General features: G+C 37.6%; 1 protein-coding gene and 1 long non-coding RNA gene across 2 annotated transcripts in view; both read left to right on the top strand.

Moving 5' to 3' along the window:
* Positions 1 to 21103, top strand: part of LOC127660445 (uncharacterized) — a 216124-nt gene that overhangs the window by 55458 nt on the left and 139563 nt on the right. The gene's annotated exons all lie outside the window — the stretch shown is intronic.
* The window catches only part of LOC127660433 (F-box only protein 11-like), a 34900-nt gene continuing 24619 nt past the window's right edge, over positions 10823 to 21103 (top strand). The window contains exon 1 of the mRNA XM_052150651.1: positions 10823 to 11098. Within this exon, the coding sequence (XP_052006611.1) occupies positions 11011 to 11098 (88 nt within the window). The 5' untranslated portion in view covers positions 10823 to 11010. The remainder of the gene's footprint in view (positions 11099 to 21103) is intronic.

Raw genomic sequence — 21103 nt, forward strand, 5'->3', positions numbered from 1 at the left:
ACCATAACAACTGCATAGCAACAGCTAAAAAAAACAATCAGAACACCTTAGCAACAACCTGGCAATGCCACAGTAACCACTCAAAAATCCCTAGCAACTGCATAGTAATACACTAAAATCAATCAGAACACATTAGTCACTGCATAGCAACACTTTTGCAACCACACACACCTTATATCAATATACTAAAAACCTTATCAACCATCAAGTAATGCCATGGCATCCATCCTAGCAACCCCATTGTTATGTGGTTGAAATAATCAGAACACCTTAGTAATTGCATAAGAATGACTAGCAATGCCCTGGCAATGACTCAAAAGGCCCTAGCAACCTCATAGCAAAGCACTGAAAAACAAACAGAACACCTTAGCAATAGCCTGGCAATGTCCTAGCAACAACTTAAACAGCCCTAGCAATCGCATAGCAACACAAAAAAAAACAATAAGAAACCCTTAGCATGTACAAACCACAACAACATCCTAGCAACTGCATTGCAATGCACTTAAACAATAAGAAAACTTTACCAGTCATATAGCATAGCCATAGCAACCACCCTAGCAACACTAAAGTTTCATTCTTAAAACAATCAGAAAACCTTTGTAACCACATAGGAAAGTCCTAGCAACCTCCCATAACCCCCTAAAAACTGCATGGTAACATGCCATCAGAACACATAAGCAACAGCCCAGCCATGCCCTAGCAATGACTCAAAAGGCCTTAGCAACCACATAGAAAAGCACTAATAACCAAACGGAACACCTTAGCAACAGTGTGGCAATGTCCTAGCAATAAGATGACCAGATTTCTGAAATGAAAAACGGGGACATTTTAAGTTCAGTGTTCAATAGGTCATTGAAATTTCAAGTTACTTATTAAAAAACGTGACAAATCGGATTTTATGTATTCTGACCATGGTGAATGTGGTAATGTGCTGATTAACTGTACATTTCTTTGCAGGTATTTTAGTATGCATTTTTATTTTTCCATGTTATTAATGTCATATTCTTATTTTAAATGTACATTTATTTCGGGTATATGTTAATACAACAAATGAGTAAATATGTGCTTCCTTTAGTGTGTGAATATTACTAGTGCGCGAGGGGGGGAGTGGGTGGTGGGCCGATAGAGCCGACGTACACAACACACACCGATTAGAGATACAATTGTTGATTTGAATTGCTCATTTGCGGGGATTACATGCATGTTATAGTTTGTTCGAGAATTCTCACTGGAATGCCCAATTTCCAATGCGCTCTAAATCCTTGTGGTGGCGTAGCGACTCGCCTCAATCCGGGTGGTGGAGGATTAATCTCAGTTGCCTCCACATCTGAGACCGTCAATCCGTGCATCTTATCACGTGGCTTGTTGAGCACGTTACCACGGACACATAGCACGTGTGGAGGCTTCACGCTATTCTCCGCGGCATCCACGCACAACTGACCACACACCCCACCAAGAGCAAGTACCACATTATAGCGACCACAAGGAGGTTACCCCATGTGACTCTACACTCCCTAGCAACCGGGCCAATTTGGTTGCTTAGGAGACCTGGCTGGAGTCACTCAGCACGCCCTGGACAATGTAACTTTAGAACATAAATAGCCAGTATGTGCCTTACTTTGAAGCTTATAATGATAATTCTCTTCAATTGCCTGGTCCAGTTCTTAATGTCAAAACTGGCCAGGCCAAATAATCAGTAAAGGAAGACGAATGAATTGAAACTTCAGGCCCCTCACCTGGTCAAAATAAACAGCACTAGCAACCACTCAAAAGGCCTTTGCAACCACATAGTAACATGGCAAAAAACAGTCAGAACACCTAGCAACCACCTAGCATTGTGGCTGCAAGTTTGCACAGACAAGCACCACTTGGACAACACTCACATTTTCTTCCAAAAATGTACAAATCCAGTGTTTATGATTTGTTTATAGTAGTCATTGGTTGTTAGTATTTGTCAGTATGAAGTGTAGTGCTTATCTGAAGTAACAGTGTACTAGAGACTGTCTTTTTGTAGCTTGGCCCCTCACCCACCCACAGCCTCAGGCACAAGAACACTTTTGTCTAATGGGACAATTGCAACGCTGTCTGCCGCTGTCACTGGCACAATCATCGGCCCCAGTGTGGGCTGCAGCACATGCTAAAACAGCAACCATTGTTCTAATGGAGAGGTTCACACCCCAGACAACCGCATGCATGACTGATGAGTGTAAATATCATGTTTGCATGCATATTTGTGTCTTCTATATGGGAAAGGTGGGGTCCAGAAGAGGAGGAATTTGTCTTAAAACTTTATATCTGCTTTTACCTTAAGCAGTTCCCAAAAGAATAGCAATTTTTTCTTGTCTGTGAGCTTGCTTGTGGGAATAATCCAATTGTGGCAGGGCGGAGGGTGGGGCCGGGCCGGGCCGTGCTGTGATGCTGCACACCCAGCCCCTAATCAGGCTGATCAAACCCAAGAGGGTTAAAGAGCGACCGGAGGCGGCAGTTTGAGGGAGAGAGAACTGCGGGCAGCAGCCCTGCATGTGTTTATGTTTGTGTATTTTTGTTATATTAAAATATTACTGATATTGTCAAGCCAGTTCTCGCCTCCTACTTTCCCTTTTACCCTGTTACACTGGCGCTGAAACCCAGGAAGGAGGAGGGATGTGCCGTAGTAGAGTCCTCGCCACTACCATCCACCGAAATCGGAACAGCCGCAAGAGACAGAGGAGCCCAGCCGCCTGAATGCGGAGGAACGGCCGCCGACCGTGAGGGGAGGAGGGGCTCCTTGCCGACTGTCTGGAGCGGTCAGGGCCACTTCCAGGGGCAGAGGAGACCCCTACCGGCTGCTAAAACGCAGCAGGGTCAAGAGAGGACTGCCAACCGTGAGCGGGGAGGGGCTCCTGGCCGACCGCCTGGAGTGTGAGAGACCTCTACAGTCCACCAAAACCGCGACGGGGCATTCTGTACGCCAGGGGCCGGAGGACTGCCTCCGATCTGCCTGGGGAGGTGCGGCTGCCGTCCACTAGAGGGTGGAGGAGTGGCCGAGAACCAAGCTATGGCGTATCAGAGAACCTGCCCTTGTCCCTTCCCAGATCCATAAATGCGGGGATGACCTGCCAGCAGACTGGGCCGGAACCTGGGGCTGGTGCATGAACTGAAAATTAGACTGAATGTCTATGGATGAGCACATCTGTGAGAGCTAAAAGGCGTTAGAGCGCCACATACATTTTGGATCTGTATATTGTGACGGAAGGTGATAGAGGGGAAAAGAAATTCAAGTACATGCAGCCATTCAATGCAATCAAATAAGACATTTTGGAGGTAGATGGAGTCAATATAATGACAATTGCATGCTTCAAATTTAGGACAACAAAAAAGTGTTTCCTAAGATTGGAAACATCCAAAGCTAGAGTTTCAAAGTAGATGGTAATATCAATAACGAATCTGTGAGTTTGTTTTAATTAGTTGAGTACAAATGTAAGAGTAAAAATGTACAGCAGAGTAAATACAAACACTGAATGAGGCCGCAGGTGTGTTGATGTGTGTGTTTTCTTCTTGAGTGTGTGTGTGTGACCTCTCGCCTGCAGGCTCGATGGGTTCTGGGTGTGTAAGGGGAACTGCGAGCTGTGGGGTGTGTTTGTGGAGAACGCGTGCTGCCTCATTCTCACCACCTCACTGAGCAGTGTTTAATGAAGCGAGGAGTGTGTCCGCAGGCAGGCTGGGCCTCGTGTTCCTACGCAACCAGGAGGCATGGGGAGACAGCGAAACGGGGCTACGACTGCGGCTTCTTCTCTTTTGCTTTCCATGTCAACACACACTCTTCCATTGGTTCTGTTAATGGGATAGTTTACCTAAAATGACCATTCTAAACATCATTTACTCACCCTCATATCAGCCACCATGTTATCTCTTGCATCACGATTGCGATATATGATTAAAGTCATCAAATGATGTTCTATTCTTAGTGTCCGGCTGACTCCCGGGTGCTGGCCCGCTCTCCTCTCTGGCTGGGCAAGAGGAGGTGTGATAACCTAATGCCAAATTCCCACCGTGTTGGATCAAACCATACCCAGCTGCGGGGACAGAGGGGCCCATTGGCCATATGGCCCGAGGCCACAGAGCCATGCACGGCCCCGAGAGCAGCAAAGAAGGGGTGCTAACATTAATACAGGGAATGGAAGGGGGGCCTAAAGCTGTTTTTCCCTTTCTCCTAATAACTGTGTTTTCTTTTACATGTTCTTTTTTAGGTGGGTGCAGCGTCCTTATAGTGTGGTCAGTACGGTTCACTGTCCTATTTATGTTAATGAGCCATCTGTCCTTTCTCCGACGGTAGCTTGAGGGGGAGGTATCTCTGGTGGGACAGATCAGGGCTGGCGGGACGTTGGTGTGTTGGTGATATCTTCCTCTTAGTAATGACTTAGCAGATGGACTTGTTGATTCATTGGAAATGGATGTAAATTGGTCAATATTGTAATGCTCATTTTTTGTGTCTGGATATACTTATTTAATTAAAATAAAGAATGCATGTAGTAAATACAATGACATGAATGAAACTCTTTTGTAAGGGTTTCCACTTGTTTTGACTAATTAATTTTTGTGACATTTTCAACGTGACTTTTCCAGTTGTTCATGATGAATGGACTTTAAAACTCATTTTATAGAGATTGCGTACTCACAAAGAGTGATTTATTCCAGATGACATATTTAAGAGTTAAGAACAAGCAGAAATATTTATATTAACTAATAAAATTAACGTTACTTTTCCGTTTACCAATATAATTTGCATCACTTTTCCAGGGCTGGAAATCACAATTTTAATGTTCCCTGAACCCTGATATTTGATATCTGAATATGTTTTTAATTTCTGAATTCAAATAAATTTTTGGGTAAAAAAAAAGAAAAAAAAGGCCAATATTCATTCAAATTTGGAAATTGTTGGGGAAAGAAAATACCTTAAGTTGTATGTCATAACCTTTTATTGTTATTTATTTATATAATATTATAATTATATAAACATATATATTAATACATTAAAATAATTTATATAATTATATATTATAATACATGTAATATATAAATATACATATAACATTATAATATTATAAATAGAATAAATATATCATATTTATTAATAAAATATAATTTATGTTATATTTATATGTATAAATAAATATATATATAAATATAATATATATATATATATAATATTAAATGTAAAAAATAATTACATATTTTATATATATATATATATATACATAATACATAAATATACATTCAATGTTATATATATATATATATATGTATGTATATATAATTTGTAAAAAATAAAAATCCATTGATATTTTATTATTTTATTATTAATAAGGATATTTTACAATATTTTTTATATTACATAAATAATATTTTATTAATAAATATGATATATTTAATCTATTTATAATATTATAATGTTATATGTATATTTATATATTATATGTATTATAATATATCATTATTTAAATAATTTTAATGTATTAATATATATGTTTATATAATTATAATATTAAATAAATAAATAACAATAAAAGGTTATGACCTTAATATATATATATATATATATATATATATATATATATATATATTAACATTACATGTAAAAAGTAATTAAATCTTTTATATATATATAACATTGAATGTAAAGAATAATTAAAAATTTGATATATATATATATATATATATATATATATATATATATATATATATATATATATATATATATGTATATATAATATTTAATAATTTTTACACTGTCAGTGTAAATGTTTTTAGAGTCAGTAAATCAGTAAAGTTTGTTGAAAATGACATACAAAACAAACAAAAACCACATTAATACAGAAGTTGGCACAAGCATTTGAAATGAGACTTTTTAAAGATGTTTTCCTTTTTATTATCTCTGAAATACTTATTTGTCATTGACCCAAGTACAGAAAACATAACTTTAGCAGATCACACAGCCTTTGACTCCCAGCATGCACCTCGGTTGGAGTGTTTGTGTGTGTATGAGCTGCAGAATGACACAAGAACAGTGTGTGATGGGTAAGTGCGAAGGTAAACTGAGAGAGGGGGTTCCACCATTGTCAATGCATATACTTGCTTTTATCAAAATAAATGATTCTTAGTTTAATATTTTGATTTGAATACAATGAATTTCAGACATTTTTAAGTTGGACTTTCCAGCTACTTGTAGAGACACTGTGTATCTGATCTTTTTAAAGAGGGGAATGATCTCTTAAAGAAGATAACGGCCAGACAGACAGCATCACGAGGGCATGTCATTTTCACATGATATGGTTGCCATGGCAGTGGCCTACATCACACTAAGACAGTAGGATATGGGGAGAAAAAGGAAAACTTGATTTTATTTCATCTTAGTACAAATAAAATGTATTATTATTATTTTTTTTACATGGAATACTATAGTAAATACATATGGATCATATATGGCTGACAAATGTATTCTATAGGAAGTGATGTAATCTTTCTTATAATTCAAATAATATTGATGGAGTGGTGGTGGCGTAGTGGACTAAAGCACATAACTGGTAATCAGAAGGTCACTGGTTCGAACCCCACAGCCACCACCATTGTGTCCTTGAGCAAGACACTTAACTCCAGGTTGCTCCGGGGGGATTGTTCCTGTAATAAGTGCACTGTAAGTCACTTTGGATAAAAGCGTCTGCCAAATGTAACTTAACTTGACTTGAACCAAATGTTAAAAAGTCAGTTTTTATGATTAAAGACACCTTAATTGAGGAATACATGTAGTGTCAGATGAAAAGACCACAGCACATAAAGATGATTTCTTAAAAACGAGACGCTGGGTCATTTTTGACCCACATATGCGGATTAGTGTGGATGTGACATATGTTCATTTATGTTTATATGGATTCTTGTCTGTGACGATAATGTGTTGTTTTCAGTCTTGCCAATAAAGCCATTTTGATTGTAATTCAATGGAGTACCAACCTCAGTGAGTGAATCTCAGTAGATCATATAGTCCTGCAAAATGAGCAGTCTGAAAACTGACCTCGAAAAACAATTCGTTTCAGTTCCTTTAAAGTCAACCACAGAGAACCATGCATTTGATCAACTGTTCAACTGAGCTACATGCCACATCCTGCTTTTACACAGTTTCCTGTCACTGGCAGAACCAGCTGGAGTTCACTGATAGCCCGCTATGTGTATGCCACACCCTCACACACTCCATGTGTTGTTAGTTCAATATTAATTGCACTACTGTGATGTCACAGCAGTTTGTGAGATTAATATGATTTCATCGCTGACTCAAATCAAAACCAACATCACACAAGACACAAAAAATATGATGGACTTTAGCGTGGACTGACAACCGTGCCTGGAGAAATATTGACAACTGTGAAATACACAGCTAAATATTATGTGAATGTAATATAAAGTGGAGAATGTACAATGATGCTAGTTGAACAAGATATAAATGTATTGCACAACGATTATAGCATACAATGTTTACAATTGCAACTGTAATTTACATGGTAGTTCAACGTACCTCTTCAAAGAACACCATGGAGCGTCCATGATAAATGTCCACAAAAGTACACTTACAAAAAAGAAAACCTGTCCAAACAAACATGGTACTTCATTTATTTATTTATTTAGTGGTGCTGGGTGGACAATACTTTTTGGATTTTAAAACTGCAGTTTTATGGATTACTTGTATGCAGCTTTTATGTGCTTTTTGCCGCTTGAAAGTTCTGATCACTATTCACTTGTATGGACCTGCATTGCTGAGATACACTCCTAAAAATCGTTTGTTTGTGTTCAGCAGGAGAAAGTAAGTCATAAACATCTGGGATGACATCGGGGTTAGTAAATGATGAGAGAATTTGCATTTTTATTTGAACAATCCCATGAACTTGTATTGAACCCGGAATACCCCCTTTATTAATTGGCGTATAGCGACATCTGGTGGTGTAAATCTATCATTACCGTTTCTGAGTCACTTTCAGTTTCCACCAGTGCCACAATAAATAAAATAAATGATCTTCATAAGGTGGGTCAAGGTTTGTTTGCTTGTGTTGGTGTAAAAGTTTGAAAGCCTTGCTTTCTGAAAGAAGACACGCACATTTTATTCATGCTCAGGCTTCAAACTTCTACCATGTGCAGTCTGCCTTCTTTACACAGCAGAAAAGACACTTTAACACGTGCACTCGGAAGGTTTATAATGTACAGAAACAGCTGTTAATGTGCCCTGTTATACAGTTATTATGACATCTTTCACGAAATGTCACTTCTCCCAACTGATTGCATTATTTGTGATTGTGAGCCTTTATAATGCATGACAATTTAGACATGGTATACATGGTCCTGTTATAGTACTTTGGACATGAATACTTAGCTATAAAGATTTCAATTAGCATATTCACGTGAATAACTAAGAACACTCATAACATGTTTCTTATGTGTCTTGGCGTGCATCTCACAGCTGTCATTTACGAGAGCAAATGGTCACAATGGTTAACCTAATAACTGATTTGAGTGACAGCTTTGTGGATCTGATGCTAATTATATAAAGGTGATTTCTGACTATAGAGTATGTTGCTCGTAAATCTAAAAGTTTAACATTTATCAGAAGCATGCAGTTTTCCTCAGGTTAATGTATATTATAAAACATTACATACGATATATCAGTTATATATTTATAAATGACATATATAACTGTTAAACTAGACAAAGTTACTCAATAAGAGTATTTTTTTAATGTAACCATGACAGTAATATAACTCTCCAATTGACATTACACCAGAGTACTTTTCCCCTTCTGGACTGAACCAGCTTTCATTGAAAAAGTAAAGTAATGGATTACTCTTACATTTTCAGTAATTTAATTAAAGTTACTTCTGATGTAATTGTGTTAAATACTCTATAAACTCTAGAAAAATTATATAAAACAATAGTGAATTTAAAATCTAAATTTAACGTCTACTGTTAAAATGTATGTTTTCTAATTTAACGCTGCCCCTTTAAATTCGTTGGATGGTTCATGAATAATTTATTTAATTTTATATGATTTATTTGAAAGAATTAAAAGAACAGTTTCATGTCTATCCTTGTATTTTTCAAACAAATATGGTGTATGCCATGGTGAACATACACTGGTGGTCAAAAGTTTGGAATAATTACAGATTTTGCACGTATGGAAAGATATTGGAACTTTTATTCACCAAAGTGGCATTAAACTGTTCACAATGTATAGTCAGGACATTAATAATGTGAAAAATTACTTTTACGATTAGATTAGACTACTTCAAAGTGTTCTCATCAAAAATCCTCTGTGTGCAGCAATGACAGCTTTGCAGATCCTTGTTATTCTAGCCATCAGTTTCTCCAGATACTCAGGTGACCTTTCACCCCACACTTCCTGTAGCACTTGACCTTTCACCCCACACTTCCTGTAGCACTTGACCTTTCACCCCACACTTCCTGTAGCACTTGACCTTTCACCCCACACTTCCTGTAGCACTTGCCATAGATGTGACTGTCTTGTAGGGCACTTCTCACACACCTTACAGTCTAGCTAGATCCCACAAAAGCTCAATGGGGTTAAGATCCATAACACTCTTTTCCAATGATCTGTTGTCCAATGTCTGTGTTTCTTTGCCCACTCGAACCTTTTCTTTTAGTTTTTCTGTTTCCAAAGTGTCTTTCTTTGCAATTCTCCCCATAAGTCCTCCTGAGTCTTCTCTTTACTGTTGTACATGAAACTGGTGTTGAGCAGGTAGAATTCAATGAAGCTGTCAGCGGAGGACATGTGAGGCGTCTATTTCTCAAACTAGAGACTCTGATGTACTTATCCTCTTGTTTAGTTGCACATCTGGTCTTCCACATCTCTTTCTGTCCTTGTTAGAGCCAGTTGTCCTTTGTCTTTGAAGACTGTATTGTACACCTTTGTATGAAATCTTCAGACTGGGGAGTTTCTAGAGAAAGCTGTTTCTTTTTTTGCCATTTTTGACCTAATATTGACCTGAAGACATGCCAGTCTATTGCATTGTTTGATGTAATGGTAAGTGGTTTTCTAGTAGCAAATGATCAATTTAGCTTGATTCCTCAAGGATAAGGTTTTGAGGTTGATGGCTGCTGGAAATGGGGCCCGTCTAGATTTGATCAAAAATATTAATTTTTTTTCAAGTGCTGTTTTTTACATCAGTAATATCCTGACAATGCTTTGTGATTAGTTAAATGCCAACTTGGTGAATTAAAGTACCAATTTCCTTCCGAAACAGCAAAATCTGTACATTATTCCAAACTTTTGGCCGCCAGTGTATACAGTAATATAGGGCCAATTAATGGTGATATAGGCCTATTCGTCGGTACTGAAGCCCTTGGTACTCTCACATAAATAAAATGAATTAAAAAAAAAACATGATTTGATCCCATGGTATTTCTGATGTAGTGTGAGTACACTTTTTTTGTAAGTGTGATTCACATACCATGCTATTTATATGGTACTACAAGGTATTTTAAGGAATACCATGGTGCATGTACAAAAGCATGATATTATTATGGTCCAAAAATAAATAATACCCCCCAAAGTCAAAAATACCATTATACTTTTTTGTCAGTGAAAGGAGAAAATCTGTTAAAATTGGTGTATGGCGGCCCCGTGTGGTTTGTAATGGAACTGTGTGTGTGCGTGTGTGTGTAAATGGCTTCCTGCCACTGAAAATCTGTTGCGCTTGGTGTATGGCGGCCCCGTGTGGTTGGGAATGGAACTGCTTGTGTGCATGTGTGTGTATGTGTGTGTAAATGGCTCCTCCTGCCACTGAAAATCGAAATCGGAGCTCTAGTATCGGAGCGTTTGGACAGTAAAAACAGCTTCCTCGGAGCTCAGACCGAGCAGATTCCCAGTGCAATGCACGTTAGGCGTTTATTTACATTTTCTGAACCCACGACAGAGTAAAGATCCAAAGGAACGGGCTGCAGCGGTGTGTGTTTTAACCAGAAACCCGTCAAATGAACTCCGTCAGAGCGACCAACCGCAGACCGCGGCGAGTGTCGAGGCCGCGCCCGGTTCCGCCGGACAGAAACAACGCAGAAAGAGGTGAGTATTTCTCGAACACACTCCAAACCGAGCTTGATCCACGCCGAATACCGATCCTAAAGGGTAAATGTGTTGATTCCTGGTGTTTCGTGCGTTGATTTGTGTTTTTCGAGGCGTTTCATGCGTCAGGAAACACCGAGGCTTCTGATCTCCCCGCAGGCCGCGCTTTGTTTGGCTTGGCTTTGAACAGTCTTCTTGTCTCCTGTAAACCTCATTTATCGTGTTAATTTATTTTCAGTAATTTTATCGATAACATATGAGGTGTTGTATCTGCTGCGACTCTAAATAGTTGCCTAAAAGACAATTGGCAGCGGTCATTTGTTTTACGACGCTATGGTAGTTAGCAGCACAACAACATAATATCACACATATAACATAAATCCATATAAACATCACTGTCAGAGCCGTTAGCCATTTGAATAGAGATTAAACAACGTAATCATGTCGTTTTATGGCATTTAGGATTGTATATACTTAACAGAGCAGTACAAAATATTACCATGGTAATACCATGTTTTTGTAAACCTTTTATGGTAGCACAAAGGGATTCTTTAAAACACATTGGGTTACCATGTTAATACCATTATATATGAATTTGGAAGTAACTCAGTACCATAGTACTACAGTGTTTTTGATATGTACCATAGTATTTTTTGTGGTACATTGGAGTGACTTGTAAAAACCATGGTATATGAATGTGGTACCATGGTACCATAAGGGCTTGATTTCTAACGTCTTCATGGTTTAATTTGTCAGCTGTGTTTGTGCTTGTAAACTTGACATCCTCAGTAACTCGTTTATAGTTTGTGTTGTTGGTGTTGATTTGCTTTAATTGGGCGATTCATCGTTTTTAATGACAAGTTTGCAGTTTTAGGCTAGTTGTAAAGCATCAGACAGCTCTGTTACTGGTTTGTTGGGTTATAAACCCCTCTGATATAGGCCTACTGTTAAAAGTCATACAAATTCACACTAACGAGGACCAGGCTTTATGTTGTATGTATGCTTTTACATATCTAGTGTTGGCTTTTATAGCTATGACCAATTGAATGTATTGTCAGTTAGTTAGTTAACCATCCAACCATCCAATGCACAGGTGTTTACAAATGTTGTCCAAATTCTTTCACACCTCTACACCTTTTGGTTAGACAACCACAAGCCATAACAGTTTGCCAATTTGGCATGCAAATCTAACAGCAGGCAGTTTGTTTGAGTTTCTGGTAATCAAACTCAAGAGCTTGTTAAAAGAACCACATCTTGACTGTATAATTGGGGTGTAGTCATGGGGTAGGGCTGAAACGATTAGTCGACATTAGTCGACTGTCAAACAAGACAGTTCGATGTAGGCTTTTCAGAGAGACTTAAATGAAAAGTTGATGCAGTGCCATCTACATTAGACCCGACAGTAATGTCGCATCAGACAAGTGTGAGTCTCCATGCTGATTGTATTGCTTCATGTGTTACAGATGGTTAGATATGTACAGAGTATTTGAATGTTTTCACCAAAATTTCCAAGCTTATTATTAGAACTATTCTAGATGTTATGGACAACGTCGACAATAAAAAAAATTGTTGACAAATATTTTCGTTATCAGATAGTTGTTTGATGTCATTTAACGTAACATGAGATCACATTAACCTACAATGATGAGAGCAGCACGTGTCTGACTGAGGTGAGGAAGAATTGCACAGATCACAGTCCAGATGCTCTCTAAACTTTCCAAACAGCTTCAGGCGATCACAAAGTATGTATCCAAAAATACCAAATAAGTAAATACAGAAGCACTCTGGTTGTGGACCAAGCGGAGCCGGAGCTCTTTAAAGGAAACGCCCCAGTGTTGCATCTTAAATGCAAATATATTTAGTGCATTATAGCTTTATTGAAGTTCAAATCATATGGAAGCAGGTCATGTTAATAACTACAAACTCTGAAACTGGCATTTCTCTGTGCGGTCAGCGCCTCTTCTATGAGTTGCATGACTGTCCTGATCTAAGGGGGAGAGATTGAAACTGCATCGGCTGATGCGCACTCTGTCACGGGACGCTCGTCACTCGAGCACGCACGCTTGCCGCAGCTAGACTATAACGTGATGGCTCGTGACTTATTGAATCATAATATATGTGCATTTCTTATTGTGAAGAATATTGCCAATTTGCAGCTTTAGTAAGAAGAGAGAGTTTGTTTTCTATTGAGTTAAAGATGGATTGAAGTGAACAGAAAGGTGTGAGAGGAAGTCTTCACCCCATAATATACTGCAACAAAATACGTTTTTGTTTTGGCTTTTTTTCCAATCTAAATATTTAAAACCATGTACGTTTTCTTTAGCAGCTATACTGCATAAGAGATTTTTTTTTTCTGAGAATGTTGAATATAATATAGAAAATCGGGCCTGGGTAGCTTAGCGAGTGAAGACGCTGACTACCACCCCTGGAGTCATGAGTTCGAACGTGCTGAGTGACTCCAGCCAGGTCTCCTAAGCAACCAAATTGGTCCGGTTGCTAGGGAGGGAAGAGTCACATTGGGTAACCTCCTTGTGGTCGTTATAATGTTGTTCTTGCTCTCGGTGGGGCGCTTGGTGAGTTGTGCGTGGATGCCGTGGAGAATAGCGTGAAGCCTCCACACGCGCTATGACTCCACGGTAATGCGTTCCTGATAAGATGTGCAGATTGATGGTCTCAGACCCAGTGGCAACTGAGATTTGTCTTCCGCCACCCGGATTGAGTCGAGTCCTGTCCCGACTACGCCACCACAAGGACCTAGAGCGCATTCCAAATTGGGGAGAGACATTTTATTTCCGAAAAATCCTTTTAAAAAGATGCATTCAACTGAGAAGCAGCATATACGATATTTAGACTTGCTTTTAGGAAGTATATCTCGAATATAAGTATATTTTGTATTTACTGCACTTGCAGAAGTATAACCAATTGAAAAAAATACACTTATACGCTACAGGTCAAAAGTTTTGAAACACTCGTTCTTTATTATAATTTTTTTATTTTCTTCACATTTTAGAACTAAAGTCATCAAAATTATGGAATAACAAAAATGGAACTATGATAATTATGTTGTGTCTAAACAAAATCCAAAATAAATCAACACTGTGTTAAATTTTAGCATCTTCAAAGTAGTCCCCTTTACCTAGAATTTGCAGACATGAACTCTTGACATTTTCTCAACCAACTTCTTGAGGTTTCACCCTGGGATGCGTTTTAAACAGCATTGAAGGAGTTCCCATCTATGTTTGGCACTTAATGGCTGCTTTTCTGTATTATTTGGCCCAAGTCATCCATTTGAAAAACTTTTTTAGATTTATAAGGAAATAAATTAATATGGTGGCACAATTATATTTTTATCTACAAAACTAAATTTAAGCATATGCCATCAGATCAAAAGATTTTTAAGATCATGAGACAAATTTCAGTCGTGTTTCAAAACTTATATTTAAGATACATTCTCTTAAAGCAAGTCTAAATATCTAATATGTTGCTTCTCAAGTAAATATATCTTGTTTTAAGGATTTTTAGACCATTTCAAATGGAAAAAAGACAAAAACACTTGATAACAATAGGATTTTTTGCAGTGAATTTCTTTACTGAATTAAACTTAATGTATTTTTACCTTTAATTCAGTGAATGTCATTGAAGTATTTTTAAAAGATGATTTTGTCCTCTTTATTGTTTGTAAGAACGTTTAATACAACCGTTTAAGTCAGGGCACAAGCTGAATAATTGGTTAAGAGCTAATGATTAATCGTTGCTATAATCACAGTATAGTCGAATAATCAGTTAGATTAATCGATTATCAAAATAATCGTTAGTTGCAGCCCTATCATGAGGCTCAACTAAAATTGAAGGACAACTCTATTTTAATTAATTGCTGCACTCTCATTGGAAATATTATAGAAATGTTCTATAATCAAGGCGATGAGACAGGAAGTCATTAAAACACATACTTTAAACAGCCTTATTTCAGACTTCAGTGCGTATCGCTCAAGGTACACTTGTTTAGATGCATTGCAAATGTAATTTTATATTCATGTGCAAGAAATCATTTCTCTGTGACTTCAAGACTGGCAAAACGAATCAGTTACATGGGAAAATCGCAGATGCAATTATTTAAAAATGCCAAATATCGGCCTCTGCAATACGTTGGTTGACCACTAATGGTTATTACTAATTCTTAGCAAAACTTTATCTTACTGACATACTCCCAAAACATTTAGGTGATAAATGGGGCATTTACAGAAGGTAATTTTATATCAGGTGCTTTACCTCTTAATAAGCGATTTCTAGGTAGGAATGGGTAAAAATATCGATTTTCCGATGCATCGCGATCTTTGTTGGATTGATCTCGAAGATCGATCTTTCACTTTATGTGGCAACACTCTATAATGCAAGTAAATCACTCACATGCAAGACCAAATCTTGTGCTGTGTGACTAATAATGACTATAATTAGACACTGACTGGTAAATGTTCAGATTTCACTCACCAGTTATTGAATAGTACAAGTTATTAGTCTGCGTGTTGAGATTAAAAGTTTAGCTTAACTCGTTCTGTGTATCCAAAGATGAGATCCACGGATTCATATGTCATTGAATAGTTGTTAATTAAAAACGATAACAAAAGAAACGATGCAGAAACGATGCAGTTTTTGCGTATCGTTAATCAGAAGATTTTCCCAATGATTATCGATATATCAGGTTTTTCTTCTGATGTAAATGGGGCTGCTCGTTGCACAATAGCCTTCTCGACACAACTTTGGTAAAGTGTGAGTGGCAGGGTAAATCAAAGTCAGTTGTGCACTAGACACGTCTAGCGTACGACATCTAAAAATCGTACATTATTTTCTAAGAAGGTACGCACGCACCACTGGCTCGCCGTCTCCGGGGGCTGTTAAAAATTCTGCTGCGCGACACAAAGTTTTCCATTAAACTCCAACTAAATCATTATCAAAGGACAGATTATTTACTCTAGCCAATACTGGATTATATATTGTGTATAAGCATCTTTCATAGAGCCTACACAATACATTTTCAGTAATAAGTATGACCTTATCCGTGCTAGTAGGGGTGGAACGTCCCACTCTGACAATGATTAGATTACGACTCTCTACCTAATAGTTACAATGCATCGTGAAATCTGTTGCGGGAAAGAGGCCCAAGGGTGCTTGTCAAGCTCATTCACGAGACTGTTTGCATCACACACTGTGAAAGATAATAAATATTTTGTCTTTTCGCGGCAGCCACATGTCATTGTCCAATCACAAGTGACTGTATTGAACTGTTTAGTTCCCATCAGAACAGGCTGAAATCGCCCCCTCTTCTGTGACATTCACTATAAAGGGAATGAATTAACGCGCAAGTGTGAGTTCATTTTAGGGGTGTGACGTTTTGAATTTCTCACTGTTTGGTTTGTATCACGGTGTAAGGGTTACAGTTTTGGTACGGTTCGGTATTTGCTTTTTTCGGATTAAAAAAAATATTACTGCTAAATTCAAAGAATAATCTGTTTGGTAAACACATCACAAGGTTTGTCCTTAAAAAACAATCATTGTATTACAACACTAACCATACTTTAACCATTGTTTTTGTAAAACCACAATAAAAAATTGGTTACTATCATGGATACAATATATCGTAAAATCATGGTTACTATATAGAAACTACAGTATTACTGTTATAAAACCATGGTTAATTGTATCAAAACTATGGTGACAGTAGTCAAGGTTACTACAATATTACTATAGTACATTTACATTTATGCATTTGGCAGATGCTTTTATCCAAAGCGACTTACAGAGCCCTTATTACAGGGACAATCCCCCCAGAGCAACCTGGAGTTAAGTGTCTTATTCAAGGACACAATGGTGGTGGCTGTGGGGATCGAACCAGCAACTTTCAGATTACCGGTTATGGTGCTTAGACCACTACACCACCACCACAACATTTTAACTTAATACCTGCACTAATATGCTACATGCATCAACATCACTTCAACTTATATTCAATATTCGGAAGCTGTACATCACTATAAATGTAATAACCTTGCTATTAAAATGCATACGAAAAGGGATGTTGTGATAATGCTCCGAGTATTTTAGTAATACGTGGAAATCCAACATGAACACCCCAAACACTTTAGTTATTGTTTCATGTCTGGCCGAATTAGCACTGAGTGCCAGCTTAAAAATGGAAGGGAGTGTGTGCAGTTTCAGCTCACCTGTGGCTCTTTCCCTGGGTGATGTCGGCTTAAATGATTAATCATGTATCAATGTATTACTATAATGACATTAATCAAAGCGCATTATACGCTCGCGATAGATTACAGTCGCTCGAAAAAACAGGAAGAACTTGCGTACGCGTTTTAAATAAACCCTCATGTGCATTATTGACATGTATTACCAGCATTCGTGTCGAGCGATGACAAAACAGGCACTGTTTGCAGACAACGCATTTTGACCATTGCTGTTGTAATTGACAGCAAAATTTAAATTGTCCCAGAAAGGAGAAATGCTGGGGGGTTCTCTCAGTGTTTCATTTTCTCCACATGCCATTTTGAACTACACACAATGTGTCCAGAACTGTGATATCAAGTTGACCCATGTCAAACACAGGTGGAGCGTATCCATTCAGGTCCATTAGAGGAGGTAATTGTAACTGCGCGCATACTCTAATATTTCGTTGGACCGCCTTTAGCTTTGATTACGACGCAAATTCGTCATGGCATTGTTTCGACAACCTTATGCAATGTCACAACTATTATTTCTGTCATGAGTTGCATTGATTTTTGGCCGAGATCTTTTATTGTTGATGGGAGAGTTGAACCACTCCATAAAGTCTTTTCCAGCACATCCCAAAGACTTTCAATTGGATTAAGGTCAAGACTCTGTGGTGGCCAATTCATGTGTGAAAATGATTCCTCATGCTCCCTGAACGACCCACTCACAATTTGAGCCTGATGAATCTTGGCATTGTTGTTCTTTTCCATGACCATGGGAGATGTCTTCTGATATGGTTGTTTAAGAAATGAGAAGCTATACACTGCATCAGTTAGGGTTAAAATAATTGTTGCCAGCTGAAACATATTAATCACTGCCATAATGATCCAATCATAAGCTCTTAAGTATCTGCTTATTTAAATCCAAACAGCAACTTTTCGTTTGCCCAGGTAGTGTATATTTCGTAATCGGGAAAGAAGGCAACAACAATGAACTTGGTTTGGTCAAATGGATGCAGACTGTTTTGAATAATGACACCTAAAGCCAAATTCGGCAGCATCCATCCATCCATCCTGTAGGTTCGTGTGGTGAACTCTGCTGCATGAACTTTATTTAAAAGTGCGCTATCTTGCGTGCTCCACTCCATGACTGTTGCGAGATGGTCCGTGTAATATGAGATGGACACCTTGGGTATTAATATAAAAATAATATTCGATTCTTAAATTTCTTAATCGATGCAGCGACGTTTCTTTGATAGATCAATGCATCGATGCATTGATCCACCTCTAAGTGCTTCATACAGGGAAATTGCATAATAAACGTTGCCATTTCAAATTGTTCAGTTTGCACAGTTACACCGGTTTCATACACTGACCTGCAAACTCATTGTCACTTTATTAATTCTTGAAGCACAAAACCCTTTATAACTTTGGACTGTCATCAGCTCGTAATGTGTGTGTGTGTGTGTGTGTGTGTGATACCTTGTTCTTGCTGTGACCGGCTTCAGTAAATGTTATATTGCCCCAGTGTGGTCTCCCAAAGCTATTACGTCAGACTACATTGAATGGACTGCAACTGGCAGTGAATTAAAAGCACACAAATTAGGCTAATAATTTAAATGTCGATATCGATGCCTCATATGTATCAGTATAACGTGCCGATTGATATATTATGACATCCATAATTCTAATCACACATGAATGCGCAAATAAAACATGCATGTCATCTTTCGTTACATGCGCTCACTGGCTGATGGCGTTAGTCTTAAAGAGACAGTACTGGTTTAGCACATATATAAATACTTGTAATTAGTACAAATTATGCAAGTAAACTATTTTCAAACAAAAATGTAACCAATATAACAAAAACAAAACTAATGATAAAGTATAATTTGTAAAATGAATCTATTCGAGTTGTACCTAGAAGGGTTGGCTAGAAGGTTCTTTTAAAATTAAGAGCATTAGTTGAGAATTTATTTTATATGTTAGGAAAAATGGACATTGTAACAGAAATGTACCCATACGAAACGATATGGAAACGAAAGCTTGTGATTTGGAACTGAATTGGGAAATCTTTATCAAAACCCAGCCCAACTTCTAGGAAGACTAAAAGCTGAATTTACTTCTCAAAGCAGATTTTAATGGATTGGATGTTATCAGCAAAGTCCTTCTCTTGGCATCTTCTTTGTTGGATATTACCTTAACATGGAGAAATGTGTTTATTGCATTTGTGGCATGCTGTAGCTCACCCCAGACACTTATTCAGTTTTTGAGTAACGAGAATGATGCTGAAGTAATTCTCACTAGGCACATTTAGGTGAGTCTGGGACATATTTTGTACTTGGAAAGGATCCACAGAGGCACTAAAAACAAATGTTTTGAAATCTTTCTTAAGAAAACTGGGTCAAAACTGCAAAGCTTTAGAACAGGATGGCCCGGGATTGGACTAAGAACTGGCCCTAACTGAGGAGCATCATGGTGTTTAGTGACAGCTTGTTTTGCATCCAGACAAGGAAATTCTGTCATGATTTAGGCCTAATTACCCCATGATGTTGTTCCAAACCTGTAGGACTTCCTTTCTTTTATGGGACATAAAAGGAGATCTTTAGCAGAATATCCTAGCTGCTCTATCCATATCAAAAAAGTAGATGAAGACTGAAGCTCCAGAAATGGCAAAAAAAGCTTTCTAAATTAGGGATGCCATGGTGTACGGTGTTACCGGTTTTACCCTGTACAAAGGATAACACCGTGTGAAATTTCATACCGGGTAAAAGGGGGAAACATTATGAATGGAACTTCCATTATCAATAGAAAAGAATAGTTGCCTAATGAAGAGTTTGCGACCCATGATAAATTAACTTAACACATTGAAAGCCAGATGTTCTTTACAAACGTATCAAATTACACTGGCAGGAAAGTACACGCACTGGCAGGAAAGTACACGCACTGGCAGGAAAGTACACGCACTGGCAGGAAAGTACACGCACTGACAGAAGATGTTTAATTGCAGGTAGTGAATATAATGTGCATGGTGGGTAACTGTAAGACTTCTCAGATTCGTAATGACACAAGAAATGCTGTTAGACACACAGACGTGTACTTTAAGAAACACACTTTATTATATTTTTAAGAACAGATGACAGAAAAGCCGTCTATGTGCATATCTGATGTGCTGTTTGGGCGTGCAGTCTCGTGGAACAAGCGTATGTAAAGCGTATGCTCGAGGTGCTCTGAGTTCAGTTCATTTTATTTACACAGAGCAGTTCATTGTGAACGCAACTCTGCAGGGTCACTTTATATATAGATATACTTCTGTGATTAAATTATAAAAATACATGTTCACCTTGAACCATGATTTATATTTCACTGATTGTTATCATCATTATAATTATTCTGTTTACATTTTAGAATTGATTTTGTCTTGGTGAAAGACAATACTTAATATGTATTATAAATTTTCCACCTGCTGTCATGGACGAATAGTAAATGTGGGTATATATAATATTTTTTTACCACTTCATTATTTTTATTGCTTTCTCATTTCGTTTGAAGTGCAATTTTAATGTAGAAATGTCTTTGGTTTAAGTTTTTCATTTTTTAAATAAAATAATACAATTTTCAATGCAAAATCACTAAAGCAAGAATATTCACTGATCGCTCAGCCGGGGGGTTGACAATGAAATTAGAAGTTGTGATATATATATATATATATATATATTTTATATATAAAAATATTGTGAATATATTTCTTGCACATCCTTAGGAGGGAACAAAAATAATTTATTCACAC

The sequence above is a fragment of the Xyrauchen texanus genome, chromosome 20, assembly GCF_025860055.1.
Source record: "Xyrauchen texanus isolate HMW12.3.18 chromosome 20, RBS_HiC_50CHRs, whole genome shotgun sequence".
Lineage (NCBI taxonomy): Eukaryota > Metazoa > Chordata > Actinopteri > Cypriniformes > Catostomidae > Xyrauchen > Xyrauchen texanus.